The sequence below is a fragment of the Pollicipes pollicipes genome, unplaced genomic scaffold (genome assembly GCF_011947565.3).
Source record: "Pollicipes pollicipes isolate AB1234 unplaced genomic scaffold, Ppol_2.1 Scaffold_6686;HRSCAF=7923_pilon_pilon_pilon, whole genome shotgun sequence".
In the NCBI taxonomy this organism is placed as follows: domain Eukaryota; kingdom Metazoa; phylum Arthropoda; class Thecostraca; order Pollicipedomorpha; family Pollicipedidae; genus Pollicipes; species Pollicipes pollicipes.
In genome coordinates this window covers 27,425,920-27,440,095 of record NW_023596921.1, presented here as the reverse complement: position 1 = coordinate 27,440,095, position 14,176 = coordinate 27,425,920, and the positions used below count along the sequence as shown (strand labels likewise).

General features: G+C 57.9%; 1 protein-coding gene across 1 annotated transcript in view; it reads left to right on the top strand.

Annotated features, from left to right (window-relative positions):
- fid (class I SAM-dependent methyltransferase fire dancer) overlaps positions 1–13,815 on the top strand; it is a 57,696-nt gene extending 43,881 nt beyond the window's left edge. Inside the window, exons 4-13 of the mRNA XM_037231720.1 lie at positions 4,248–4,439; positions 5,217–5,386; positions 6,838–6,976; positions 7,745–7,879; positions 7,952–8,028; positions 8,086–9,164; positions 9,339–9,925; positions 9,959–10,536; positions 11,426–11,495; positions 12,654–13,815. Of these exons, the coding sequence (XP_037087615.1) occupies positions 4,248–4,439; positions 5,217–5,386; positions 6,838–6,976; positions 7,745–7,879; positions 7,952–8,028; positions 8,086–9,164; positions 9,339–9,925; positions 9,959–10,536; positions 11,426–11,495; positions 12,654–12,815 (3,189 nt within the window). The 3' untranslated portion in view covers positions 12,816–13,815. The remainder of the gene's footprint in view (positions 1–4,247; positions 4,440–5,216; positions 5,387–6,837; positions 6,977–7,744; positions 7,880–7,951; positions 8,029–8,085; positions 9,165–9,338; positions 9,926–9,958; positions 10,537–11,425; positions 11,496–12,653) is intronic.
- The last annotated feature ends 361 nt before the right edge of the window (positions 13,816–14,176 follow it).

Here is a 14,176-nt window from a genome sequence, read left to right as displayed (position 1 = left end):
AGATATGAGTGCAAAAGTTCAAAATAGGCGAGATGACGATTTTCTGGTGGTTTCGCCGCAGATAACAACAACCGCGTATTCCGATGAATTTATGCATCAGTGCAGCATCAATTTACGTAAGCATGCAGCATCAATTTATGGAAGGTGCAGCATCAAATTATTGGTGTTCATAATTGTATATGCTCATTACACCATCATGAAATTACTATGCTTTAATATATTCTGTTTCACTTTAATGGCCTAAGATGTTAAAAAACAGAATAGTTTTGTCAGGTTTGTGATATTACGCCCATGCCAACTCGAAATAGATGTCTTTGTTTACTGAAGCGTCAGTCACGAGCTCATAAGTTCCATCTTTTGTGAATTGATTTTTTTCATTCTCTCACGGTCTTTTGCGATGGAATTTTTCAATCCCACCCTAGTTCAAAAGAGATTCTAGCTCCCTGTCTTCGCAAAATGACTTTTTTTGCGTTCTCGCGATATATTTGAGATTTTCAGGACCGATGTTGTCAATCTCCGTTTCCGTAAGCTTGCAGCAGTGCGTACAAATTGACAATTAACACGCGAACGGGTGGCCGGCTAGATACCCTTCGCTCGGGTGAAAGGGTCAATTTGACCCCCCTGAAATCTCGGAAACTAAGAAATTTAGAGATACCAAATTTACAGGGTGTCTTGACCTGTACGTCAACTCACTTAGGTCAAATTTTGAGCTTTTCAGGTCATGACCTTCAGGTCAAATAGGGTCAAACAAGGTCAAATTGCAGGTTGGTCTCTTAAGTGTCCCCAGAACCTAGGCAACTGTTTCTGAGCAAAATGTCATAATCTCATTTGAGGTCAGTGACCTTGTTTGACGTTTTGAAGGTCATGGCGAAAAAATCATACAAGACCGCCCTGAGTTTTGCATTTAAATAAGCGGCAAAGGTTATGCTAGGCAGTATGTTCCCAAAACAAAATGTCGACCCTGGTCATCTTAGGTCAGTGACCTCTTCTGACCTCTAAGAAGTCAATGGAAGATGTATAATGCGGCTCCTGCTGTCAATAAATTCGAAATGAGCGCCACAATCTATCTCATACAGCAAGCCCTAGAGTAATAAATCAGGTTGGTTTTGACCCCTGCATACCTGACCTTATGTCAATATAATTTGCTCATTCAATATTTGTGGTGCCTAAGCAAGCGTCTCAGAAATGCATGGCTTCGTCACACACTCCGCTATTGCATCAGATTGGACTATTCCCTAGAAATTGCCTTCGCTGAAACCATGGCCTGACTTTGACCTGCCACAGGTCAGCGACGTTGCAAAGTAAATCTAAATTTTTGGTGTCAAACGATCTGCTATTTAATTTCCTACAGTATGCAAAATTTGGCGCGGCTACGCTGCGCCGTTCGGAAACCATTGTGGAAAAACCTTTGGGGGGTCAATTTGACCCCGACCCGAGCGCGTGTTAAACACTAAAGCATGATGAAAATCCTGTGGGAAGCACTGAACTTGTCTTCACGCACACGGCAATGGTACAAATGATTGTGCTAGGGAAGTTCATACTTGTTTTTATTCGCCATGATTTAGGCAAAGCACCTGTTGCGCCCTTTGGATCACATGCGTGTCAATGCCGCTACGATACCAATGCAATGGCCGCAGCTGCGTGTTAAGTGACAGGAAGGTGACTAAGTGACTAAGGTTTAGGGCGTGACTAGGGCGTGTTAAGTGACTAGGGCTTTTCGCTTAAAACAACAATGATTTAAGAAATATTCGTCTTTTGTATAATGACCGCGTTAACGTGAGATTAATGCCTCCAAATGTACAAGTGAAAATTTCCGAATGTCAGCGGTACGCGGGCTTTTATTTGAAATCAAGTTAAAACCGCTTGGCCTTCTTTTGCAAGCCACGACTTACCAGCGATAATGACTTATTACGAGATAATAGTTATGACGATGTGGCTCGCTGCTCTAACAAAGTCGATGATAATGTCTGTTTTTGATCCACTTTCAATTTGCTGAGGGCCTTACATCGTTGAGAGACAATGTTGATGACATAATGGCCGTAAAGCAGACGTCTCTGATGACCGAATCGAAGTGAGTCTCCCATCTGTATGCGGTCTGTTGCAGTAAGAATGATCACCCAAAATAGTAAAACTCTCCGGACACATAAACTGCGACGCCGGCGACGCATTTTTTAAAAAATCACCGTGCAACGTCGCATCCACTGACTAATAATGTTGCCCCGCCCACTTCCACCACTGCCACCACAACTACTTTTGCTATCTTTTATACCTCTGCTATGACTAATATTACTAATGCTACTACTACTGCTGCTACTTCTACAATTTTTACAAGTCGTAGACAAAAGAAGAAACGTAGTAGCAGTAGTTGCGGTTGTTGTGGTTGTAGTAGAAGAAATAGTACGCCCACCATGACCACGACCACCACGACCGTGACCACGACCACCACGACCGTGACCACGACCACGAGAACAACGACGACGACGACGACGACGACGACAACGACCACCACCACCACCGCCACCGCCACCGCCACCGCCACCGGCACTGAGCACTGCTTGAAACGCAAACTCCCACAATTCAAATTGATTCTTGCTTTAGATTGCCGCGTAACTAGGACCTCCTGGCATAGTGAAGGGTAGTTATTTTCAGCAAAAAAAACGCATTGTACCGCACCTCAAGCTCATCATCATCATATAAACGAATGGAGGGGCCTCCCATTTTCATGTCAAGGGAAGTCCATTTCGCCATTTCTCAAGTGATGCGAGATATTCGCATTCATTCAACCAGCGCCTGTAGTTTCCAATCAGAACTGATGGTATGTAGACACCTACTGATCAGTACTTGGGAATCTCTCAAGCCTTTCTAATGTCACACCATGCCGGCGGCCCACTCCAATAACTGCTCCCAGAATACCCTAATTGCGCGCAGTCTGGTGGATCTGCACGTGGGGATATTACTGGTGACTGCTACCTCCGGCGGTATAGAACACGATTATATAGCGAACGGCTCCAGAAGGTCGACGTCAGCCTGCTGTAGAAACTGGGTAACCCGGTCCGTCCGTTAATTTTCCCCGTAAAGCATCGCACCCGGGGAACGGATGCAGTCGTCGACGTCGCTTAGAGACCGTAATTTGCTGGTGTCACTCATAACAAGCTGGGCCTTAGCCGCGCGCGACGAAAGAAGCCGACAGAACGGCGATTCTGCTGGATGCAGGACCGCTGACATGGAACGATAGTATCCTAGGCCTCCTGGATACCATGTGAGCGCACTGCTATAACATGGCCCATAGTGGTGTGTGACCCACTGTGACTGTGCCCCTCAGGTGGCAGTGTGTGACCCACTGTGACTGTGTCCCTCAGGAGGTGGTGTGTGACCCACTGTAACTGTGCCCCTCAGGCGGCAGTGTGTGACCCACTGTGACTGTGCCCCTCAGGTGGCAGTGTGTGACCCACTGTGACTGTGTCCCTCAGGGGGTGGTGTGTGACCCACTGTGACTGTGCCCCTCAGGCGGCAGTGTGTGACCCGCTGTGACTGTGTCCCTCAGGGGGTGGTGTGTGACCCACTGTGACTGTGCCCCTCAGGTGGCAGTGTGTGACCCACTGTAACTGTGTCCCTTAGGAGGTGGTGTGTGACCCACTGTGACTGTGTCCCGCAGGTGGTGGTGTGTGACCCACTGTAACTGTGTCCCTTAGGAGGTGGTGTGTGACCCACTGTGACTGTGTCCCTCAGGAGGTGGTGTGTGACCCACTGTAACTGTGCCCCTCAGGCGGCAGTGTGTGACCCACTGTGACTGTGTCCCTCAGGGGGTGGTGTGTGACCCACTGTGACTGTGCCCCTCAGGTGGCAGTGTGTGACCCACTGTAACTGTGTCCCTTAGGAGGTGGTGTGTGACCCACTGTGACTGTGTCCCGCAGGTGGTGGTGTGTGACCCACTGTAACTGTGTCCCTTAGGAGGTGGTGTGTGACCCACTGTGACTGTGTCCCTCAGGAGGTGGTGTGTGACCCACTGTAACTGTGCCCCTCAGGCGGCAGTGTGTGACCCACTGTGACTGTGCCCCTCAGGTGGCAGTGTGTGACCCACTGTGACTGTGCCCCTCAGGCGGCAGTGTGTGACCCACTGTGACTGTGCCCCTTAGGAGGTGGTGTGTGACCCACTGTGACTGTGCCCCTCAGGCGGCAGTGTGTGACCCACTGTGACTGTGTCCCTCAGGTGGCAGTGTGTGACCCACTGTGACTGTGTCCCTCAGGTGGTGGTGTGTGACGCGCTGGGCCTGCCGTTCCGAGACGAGTCTGCGGACGCGGCCGTCTCTGTGGCCGTGATCCATCACCTGGCCACCACCGAGCGCCGCGTGCGCGCCCTCCGCGAGCTGGCCAGGGTGCTCCGGATCGGGGGGCGGCTCATCGTCACCGTCTGGGCCATGGAGCAGCGCACCAGGAAGGTACGCAACCCATGCCTGCCGCGGTCCTGCACTGCATTACGGCAACAGTGCAGCAAAAAGTACCCACGGCCACCGCATCCCTGCGGGTCGGCGAGCATGAGCCAGGCACTTAGCACTCATGATTATGTCAAAGCTGGCGGCGGCTTTAAGCGCCGCCCGGGTAAATTGATTTTTTGTAGATGTACTAGAAAGCATAGCAAAAGGAATCTTAATCGTCTGTTCTTCGAAAAATAGATGACAGCTGATAAGTCATGTAGATTAGACGGTAGTAATAGCCTCATTGTTCGGAGAAAAACCAGGAGAATGAAGGTATATCGAAACAATAGCAGAAGGCGTGCAGAACAAGAGCAGAACACTTCTCTATTGTGAACACTTCTGCTATAGCTAACTGCTGAGACTTGCAAAACAAAAGCAGAACACTTCTGAAATTTCTTTCGATAAAGGCATGCTGCCGAAATATCAATGCATCTATATCTCCATTTTCTTGGTTTTTATTCCATGAATGAGGCTATTACTACTGTCTCATCTACGTGAATAATATTCCTTGCAAATCCACTTAACAACTGATATGACTGATGATTTATAAGTAAAACGAATTATTTACTGATAAATCCTCAACCTTATTTGTTACATAGCTGTTGTTGGAATTATACCAGCAGGTGTGTCTTTCCCACTCGTGTGATCAGTTGGTCCCGCCATGTCCGGACCCCGCGTGGTGGGCAAGCGCCACATACACCCGTGCACGGCATGACCATCACGCACGTGGGGCGTGTGCAGTTTGAGTCGCAGGACGTGCTGGTGCCCTGGGACCAGTCCCACTCGCTCAGCAGCACCGAGAGGTCGTCGGCGGCCGAGCCGGAGGCCGTGTCCACCGCCTCCGATGATGACCTGCTCGCCTACCACGCCTTCACCCAGAACAGTGACAGCGACTCGACCAAGTCGACCAGGTCAGTTGCAGCCGACCGGTCTGCGGTCAGCGGTCAGCGGTCAGCGGTCAGCCGTTAGCCGAGGTTAGCGGCCGCCGAGTGATGCACGGAGAGTCGGCGGCGCCAGGAGCGCGGCGTTCTGGGCACGTAGCGGTCCGCTGGGTGTTAGACGCTCAGGGCCGGATGTCAACATGTTCCAGATGCACAGAGGGGCTGTGTGTGCGCCTGGTCTAAAACGTACACCGGTCTTCCCCAGGCGACCAGCGTGGAGATGCTGTCAATGTCTGGCGGGTGATTTAGAGGGAACATGCTGGTTTTGAAGGTTCAGAGCTAAACTCAGACGCGAGCCGGATTGCTTCCATAACTCATGGCAACGCGCACGCATGAAACAGCGCCACCAAATTCGGAGTTGGCTTCGATCTGACAGATGACAGCACACTCGCTGGCAGTGTGCCGGCCAGCCGGCCACTTTGGCCATCCAATGAGAGTGGCATTCCCAGTACGGTGTCAGCGCGCCGCTGCCGAGCAGATAACGACATCCGCCACCGCTAGGGCTGGGTGTGGCTGCTGTCGGCCACCGCCCCGCCCGCCCAGCGCGGTCCCACCCCCGGGAACGGACGTACCGCGTGCGGCCGTGCCGGCATTTCTCGTAGCTGACCGTTCTTGGTCCCTCCGGGGGTGAGGAACGACGGCGCCGTTACGGGCGTCGTAGCATGCGCCAGTTAATAGGTGGCGACCCCGTCTCCGGGTGTCGCTTGGTAGGCAGGCGGGCGCGCTCCCAGCTGTTCATTGCGGCATAGCGCTGCCATCCCTCGCTGGGCCGGTGAACGTGGTGGGCCCACCCGCGTCTCTCCCGGCGCGGCCGGTGGTGCGCGGCCGGCCGGCCTCCGCCGCCTCCACGGTCAGCTGGTGCCCCTCGTTATGCAGGTAACAGCCGGCCGCCGCCTGGGCCGACGAAGCCTGACGAACGAGCCGCGCGGGCGTCGTTAGTGGTGGCGGCAGAGGGCGGGCGGCGGCCGCCGGTCAGGCGCCTCGCAGATTCACGGTGTCTCACCAATCCTACAAGCAGATCGTTCGTGAGGGCACACACGCAGATCTGCCAGTACCAACACCTGAATACCTCAATGGAGGAGTCCCGGGAGGACGGTTTTGCAACTTCCCTGCACTTTTCTCTTACCAGATCGTTCTCTCAGCCGTGTGTATTGGGGCTGCTTTGGACAAAAGCTTGTATGAAAGTGATATGTACGATGGTGTGCTAGATTTATCTTGAGTGCATTGGTCTGCCGCACTGTGTCGACATCTTGCAATCCGCTCAGAGAACAGCATTTAAGAGTCAAGATCCGTGCCTTCCATGCGGGAGCGTGCTCCAACATCAGCCGTGTGGCAGCTGGTGCGAGACGCCGTTTGCCGGCTGACACTGCTGGGTGCTGGGGGAGAGACGGGGCGTGCAGATGACGGCGGGGTGGCGGCAGGTTTCAGAGCCGTCGCGTGGGCCGGCGGCCGCGGCGCGCGCGGGCCATCGACGCCACCATGGCCAGCTCCTCTCAGAGCTCCTCCGACCTCTCGTCACCGAGCGAGTCGTGCTACAGTTTCGTGCGGCGGGCGCTCCAGGTGAGGGCCCGTCTGATACCGGTGACCGCACCCTGCCGGCATCGGCTCCAGGACGCGCACGACTCCTCAGCTGCGACGCCACCACCGAACTACAGATCGCTGTCAAGAAACTGGGAAACGGTTGGGGGCTAGAGCCGCAGTCGTGCGCACGATGTGCTTCAGACGGGGCAGTAACTTGAAATCAGGATTTCAACTGCGCAATCGATTTGAGTGACACCTTGTGTAGCCACACATTCGTCCATGGCCGCGGTATGCGTGGATCGTACTTGGGAGGGTGTACAGTAGGCACCAAATCGGACGTTCATCAAACCATATTAGCATGCAATGCTCAGACAATCAACTAAACCGCACCCCGTCCTCTAGCGAATAGCGACAGTGAAAAACTGCGTCATTCTATCGCGTGCGCTGGTGTATCATTATCCACTCATTATCGATTGTCGGCATAAATATTTCCGGATCCAGTCATTGTAAATGATAGCCCTTTTTTATTTTTGCATTAGATAAGTGGTGCACAGTTCGATTCATTGCATCGTTGATTCAGTTTGTTCATTGTATCTTTAGCCTACAGTTCACTCATTGCATCATTGATTTACACTTCAGTCAATGTATCATTGATTCATAGGGCACTATGTATTCACCGCACTTTTCATTTGTTTTTCATGCATTGCGTTTTACACCCTAGCAGGCATTTGTGATCCATTCATTATAGCATGCACGCATTAATTGGTGTTTCAATCAATGTGCATTTGCGGCCGTTTGTTCTCGCAGAAGCTGGCTCGGCGTCACGAGATGGAGCAGGGTCCGTCACACCTGCTCACCGCACGCCCGAGCATGCTGGACGCCAAGGCGGAGAACGCGGCGGCTGACGACCACCAGCTGATCGAGATCCGCCTGGACGATGACGTCACGAGCCTGGAGGAGGCGCGGCGGCGGAGCCACACGCTCGACGGCGAGCTGCCGGCGGCCGGCCACCAGCCGCTCAACGCTGGCAAGTCGCGCAGCGTCGGCGACGTGTGGAGCCTGCTGACGGCGTCGATCCGCGCCGGCCGCCGGTCCGACGGCGCTGACGGCCCGTGCGCGCCGCCGGCGCCGGCCGACCGACCGCACAGCTGCCCTTTCGACGGCGCCCGGCTGGAGCGTTCCGAGAGCGGTGCGCCACTCTTCGCGACGGCGCACGCCGCGCGCCCCAGGAAATCGGTCACGTTCTCGACGAGGTCGTTGACGCTGCCGCGCGAGCGGCCGGCTGCCAGCGCCATCACGGAGAAGTCGAAGAGTGACAGTGTGCTGGACGCACGCGTGCGCTCGAGCGAGCTGGCACGGGGTTCGCTGACCACCGTGCCGGAAAACGCGGCCCGCGAGGCTGGCGAGGAGGCGGCCGAGGTGCCGGTCCGCCACAAGCCGGCACTCGTGCGCCAGCAGTGCTGCCAGGAGGCGCCCCAGCAGCCTCGCCAGCAGCCGGCCGGCCCGCCCGTGCTGCCCGTCATCAAGCAGACATCCTTGAATGAGAACCTGATGCGGCGGGAGAGTAGTGATGAGCGCGAGGCCATCCAAGCGCAAATTCGGAAACAGCGAAGTCTCAACGAGAATGCCATTTACGGCAAGCTGGCGCACACTCAGCCGGTGCCTCGCGGGGGTTTCCTCGCCAATTATAAACGGTTGAGGATTATCAGGGATAGTTTGGGTAAGCTGAGCGAGAGCTTGGAGCGAATCACGGAGAACGAGCCGCCAGGCCTGTCGCTGAAGAATGGGATGGTTCAAATGGAGCGTCAGTGGACTGATGAAGGTGTGCTTCCAACAGAAAACGAGAGCACCTGTGCCATTCAGCTGGATCATGCCCCGAAACAGGAACGCCCAGATGGCGTACCTGACGGGGCAGAGCCAGAAATCACCAGCGACGAGACACCTTCTGTAAGAATCACCACGGACATGGACGATGCGCAGCCTGCGGATCCGGTTTCCAAAGCCGGTCTGGTGCCGCCCTGCGCCCGGCTGGACCGGCGCTCGCTGTACCGCTACTGCTCGCGGGAGCGCAAGGCCTCGCGCGAGGAGAGCTCGGACAGCTCCAAGGAGAGCAGCTTCCAGAGCGACACCAGCCTAGACTCGGAGGACAGTTGCGTGTCCGTCATCTTCGTGCCGAAGCCGGGGCAGGCGGAGAGCGGAGCCGAGCCGCGCAGCCGCTCTCTGTCCAGCGAGTCCTCGGACAGCTCGTCGCCACGCTCGCCGCGTTCCATGACGCTGCCGCCGTCGCCGACGCGCGCGGCAGTGCCGCTGTCGCGGCTCGGCGCGCTGCGCGCCCTGCCGCGGCCCGGCGCGCCGGTCGGCGCCGCGCAGGGCCGCTTCCCGCTGCTGGACCCGCCGGCAGGGCACGGCGCGGCGCCGCCGGCGGCCACTCAGCTGGACGTGCCGACTGCCTGCCGGCCCGCCCGGCTGAGGCAACCTTCCCCGCCGGAGCCGCCCGCCTGCCGCCAGCCCACCGGCGCCCACTGTGCTTGGGTCACCTGCCAGGCGGGCGTCGACAACAACAACAGCTCGCGCACGCTGCCCTGCGCCGGCCAGGGTGAGGTCGGCTGCGCCCTGGCCAGCACGCTGGCGGCCGCCGGCCCGCCAACTGAGAGCGTCATCAACAATAACGTCCGCGTGGAGATGTGTCCGCCGGCCGGGCTGGCAATGCTCGACCGACCCTGCCTCAACACCACTAATGAGGCGTCCACGCCGACCGGCATGGAGCCGGTGCCGCGGCCGGGCGTCAGCGGGCTCGTCTCTTCGCTGGTCCTTGACGAGAGCATGGAGATCATTCGCCGACCGGGCGTCCAGGGCGTGCGCGGCGCGGCGGCCGCGCGCCGCGCCGCGCCCTCCCTTCTCACCTTCGAGGTGTTCAACCCGGAGACGGACGACCTGGACAGCGAGAGCTCGTGCGCCAGCAGCAGCGCCAGTAGCGCCTGTAGCGTCGTCAGTCAGCTGGCCGACTGGCCGACGGCGCAGGAGCTGCTGGAGCTGGACCGCGAGATCGAGCTGCAGGCCTGCCACGGCACGGAGCTGGACCGCGAGACAGAACTGCACGGGCCGGAACTGGACCGCGAGACAGAGCTGCGCGGGCCGGAGATGGACCGCGAGACAGAGCTTCATAGGCCGAGACTGGACCACGAGACAGAGGCCGACCGTGAGACAGAGCTGCGCGGGCTGGAGCTGGACCGCGAGACAGAGCTGCGCGGGCCGGAGCTGGACCGCGAGACAGAGCTGCACGGGCTGGAGCTGTACCGCGAGACAGAGCTGCGTGGACTGGAGCTGGACCGCGAGACAGAGCTGCACGGGCCGGAGCTGGACCGCGAGACAGAGCTGCGCGGACTGGAGCTGGACCGCGAGACAGAGCTGCGCGGACTGGAGCTGGACCGCGAGACAGAGCTGCGCGGACTGGAGCTGGACCGCGAGACAGAGCTGCGCGGACCGGAGCTAGACCGTGAGACAGGGCTGCGCGGACCAGAGCTGGACCGCGAGACAGAGCTGCGCGGGCCGGAGCTAGACCGCGAGATCGAGGTGCTGATGTTCCAGGAGGCGACACGGTCGGCACAATCCGGGCCAGGTGAGGATTAAGCCCCATGCACATGTTTGCCAGCGTGGCGATGTGTGGGCAAATGCCGCCACATGATATTTGACAAGGCTTCTGGTGCTTAGATGCTCCAGACGTTTTTCAAAGTACGGACTGAAGTATTCCCCGAGTATGACACAGGAATCTACATCCCATTACAAGTCTGCTTGTGCTGCTTTTTATCCATTCTCTTTCGCCTCTCGCGCATAAAACACACACTGCGTTCTTGTCAGCAGGTCATCGGGTGATTACTAAAGATGCAAAGGCCGTCAGTCAGATGTGGCCTACGTTCTCACACCGCTGACGCCGTTTCCAGGTCCTGACCCGTCAGGAATTGGGGCGCTCGTCACCGCCGGTCATCCCCTGCCGGCGTCAGCAGCCAGCGTATTCGACACTGGCAGCATGGTGACCAGCGCATCGGAGTCCGCGGCCCGCAGGACTAGTGACGTCGCCGGGTGTACTGCCGTGCATTGGGTGTCGCCTCGCGTGGCAGATGACGTCTCTTGTGACGTGTCCGGTCTCGTGACGTCTTGCGAGTTGGGGAGCGACCTTTGTGCTCGTGCAGCCCTCTCCGGTGACGCCTGCATCCCCGACAATCAAGCTTCTCTCGCGGAGACTCCTGGCGCGGTGGCTGACGCCTCTATGGTGACGTCACTGCAGCATGCGACGCTCAGCCATGCTGCCACTTCAGCAGCGCACAAACACATGGCATCGCTCGTCACTGATGTCAGCGTGGACACATGTCAGCACGTGGCGGCGCCCAGCGACGGCACCTGTCTGGAAAAATCCCAGCATCCGACGGCGAGCAGCGGAGCAGGCGGGAGCACGGGCACCTGTCCTGAAACGGTCGCACCGCCGGTTAGTCCGCGCGGTCGCCGCAAGGTGACGCTGGCGCGGCTGGACGCGCCGGCGCTGGCTCAGGTGCTGGAGGAGGTCGAGCCGACCCGACAGCCGGAATTACGGCATAGGATCGCTGGCCTGGCAAGCCGCGGTGCCTCCAGCCTGACTGACGGACCTGGAACAGTCAGCCTGACAGGTGGGCGGGCCTCTAGTCTGAGCTCCGACTCCAGCCTCACAGATGGAGCCAGGGCAGTTAGCCGAACAGGCGTACGGGCTTCCAGCCTGAGCTCAGGCTTCAGTCTAGCAGACGGATCCAGAGCATTCAGCCTAACAGGCGGACGAGCCACCAGCCTTAGCTCAGGCTCCAGCCTGGTAGACGGAGCCAGGACAGTCAGTCTGACAGGTGGACGAGCTTCCAGCCTGAGCTCAGGCTCCAGCCTGGTAGACGGAGCCAGGGCAGTCAGCCTAGCAGGCGGACGAGCCTCCACCGTGAGCTCAGGCTCCAGTTTGGTAGACGGAGCCAGGACAGTCAGCCTGACAGGCGGTCGGGCCTCCAGCCTGAGTTCCGGCTCCAGCCTGACGGACGGACCGAGGACAGTCAGTCTGACAGGTGGACGAGCTTCCAGCCTAAGCTCAGGTTCCAGCCTGGCAGACGGATCCAGAGCAGTCAGCCTAACAGGCGGACGGGCCTCCAGCCTGAGCTCAGGCTCCAGCCTGGTAGACGGAGCCAGAACAGTCAGCCTAACAGGGGGACGAGCTTCCAGCCTGAGCTCCGGCTCCAGCCTGACGGACGGACCCAGGACAGTCAGTCTGACAGGCGGCCGCGCCTCCAGCCTGAACTCCGGCTCCAGCCTGCCCGACGGAGCCAGGGCAGTCAGCCTGGCGGGCGGCCGCGCTTCTCTGGCCTCCAGCCTGAGCTCTGGCTCCAGCATGTCAACGTCGGATAGCTCGCGAGCCGCCAGCCTGTCCGGCTCGAGCGGCCCGGAGCGGACGAGCAGCGTGGAGAGCTGGGCAGCCGGCCCGCCCGGTGCCGCCGCCGCCAGTGCCGCCTGCCGGCGCGTGCCGCCACTAGCGCCGCCTCTTACAGCCGCTCTCCTCTTCGACCGCGCCGAGGCGGCCGCGGTGGCGGTGGCGGAGGCGGCGGATGCAGCAGCGACGACAGCGGCGGCGGCGGCGTGGGAGGGGGAGGAAGAGGAAGGGGAGGAGGCGGGCGGACGGGAGTCGTCGGGCGGGTCGCCGCCGTCGAACCAGGGCGGGGCATTCGGCCACCACCGCTACTACCACGTGTTCCGCGAGGGTGAGTTGGACCGGCTGATCGAGAAGTACGTGGATAATCTGCATATCATCTCATCCTACTACGATCACGCTAACTGGTGTGTCGTGGCCGAGAAGGTGCAGGTGTGGACTATCTAGCATGTTGGGCGGCCGCCTCCGAGTCAGCCTACGTCCCACGGCCCCGGTGTTGCGGTGGCAGGATTCGTCAGCACTGGCTAGATGGTGGCGTTGTCCCATGTGGATCAGAAGAAGAAACGGAACGTGAAGCGACACGGGTATCCTCAAACAAATTTCAAAGGTCTCAGCAACTGAAATAACTGAGCATATACACGATTGTGCCAGCTTCCGTTGAATCAACGGGAATTTCTGTTCGGGACCCGGTTTTAGACGGAGTTTAACCGGTCAGGTCACGCTTGCCATACCGATAACCGGGCTGCTCGGCCATGCGCTGTGTCTCTGCTGGTAAGATCCAATGCGTCTTCGTTATAAATTGTGGTCATGCTGTACGGCGCGTGAGTAAATGCTTACACTGATTGAAGGATGTGGGGCCGAAAAATGGCTGGAGCCTCCGAAAAATGACAATAAGCGGCTGGAATCCTGTGGTACCAAGAGCAGGATGCTCAGCATGAGCGCGTGTCCCAGCTAGAGATATTTTACGCTGAGAGCTCCCTTTGTGTTTACCCTCCAGCGTTGTCAGTTAACTATACCATTGCACACATAAGCCAGGCGTTAGAGGAGATACGCAATAACTTGAGCATAAACATCACGACGCTGAGGGCACGGACATGGGGTCGCCTACTGGACACTCGCCTACACCTACGCCTACGCCTACGCAGCCTGGCATCGCAAGCCGACCTCAGCCTTTTAACAGACCTGGCCTCAGGGCTCAGTTCCTCATTGGCAAAGTACCGTTACCTATGACGTCGCCAGTGTCCACGTCACAAGCAAGCGATTGTACCCCAAGATGTAGGATTTGTTGTGACGCACCTTCCTTTGGCGTTATAGATTATTACTTGTAGATAGCATTTGGCAATGGAGAAGGTGGCCGCGGCCTTTTTAAAAGACAACATGACACACGTCGTGGCGCGCCCTGCTATGGAGACCCAACGACTGCAGACGTCATATCAGCGCTCAGGAATCATGGTGCAACCGGGGTTCGAACACGGGCCCTCCATGTGGGAACTGATGACGCCACCACTCGGTCGTTATGCCCCCGGCCTAGGGCGCCACGTCACGTGAACGACGGAAGAGACACGCCGCCCGGGTAAGCACATATCCGGTCATCAGCCCTCCCTAGCACAGGCGGCGCGGAGAGTGGCCGCCGTCCAAAGCGCCCGGTGACGCAAACGTCCGAGTGGTCGGGACTCGGAGCGTTCGATTCCCGTCACAGGAAGCTTCGCCCGAACATTTCGGTATCGCTGGCACCGGTTTCCATCCATTGGGCAATACAAGGATATTTTGAGTTCTTACGATGGCGCAACCGAGGTTCATTGCACCAG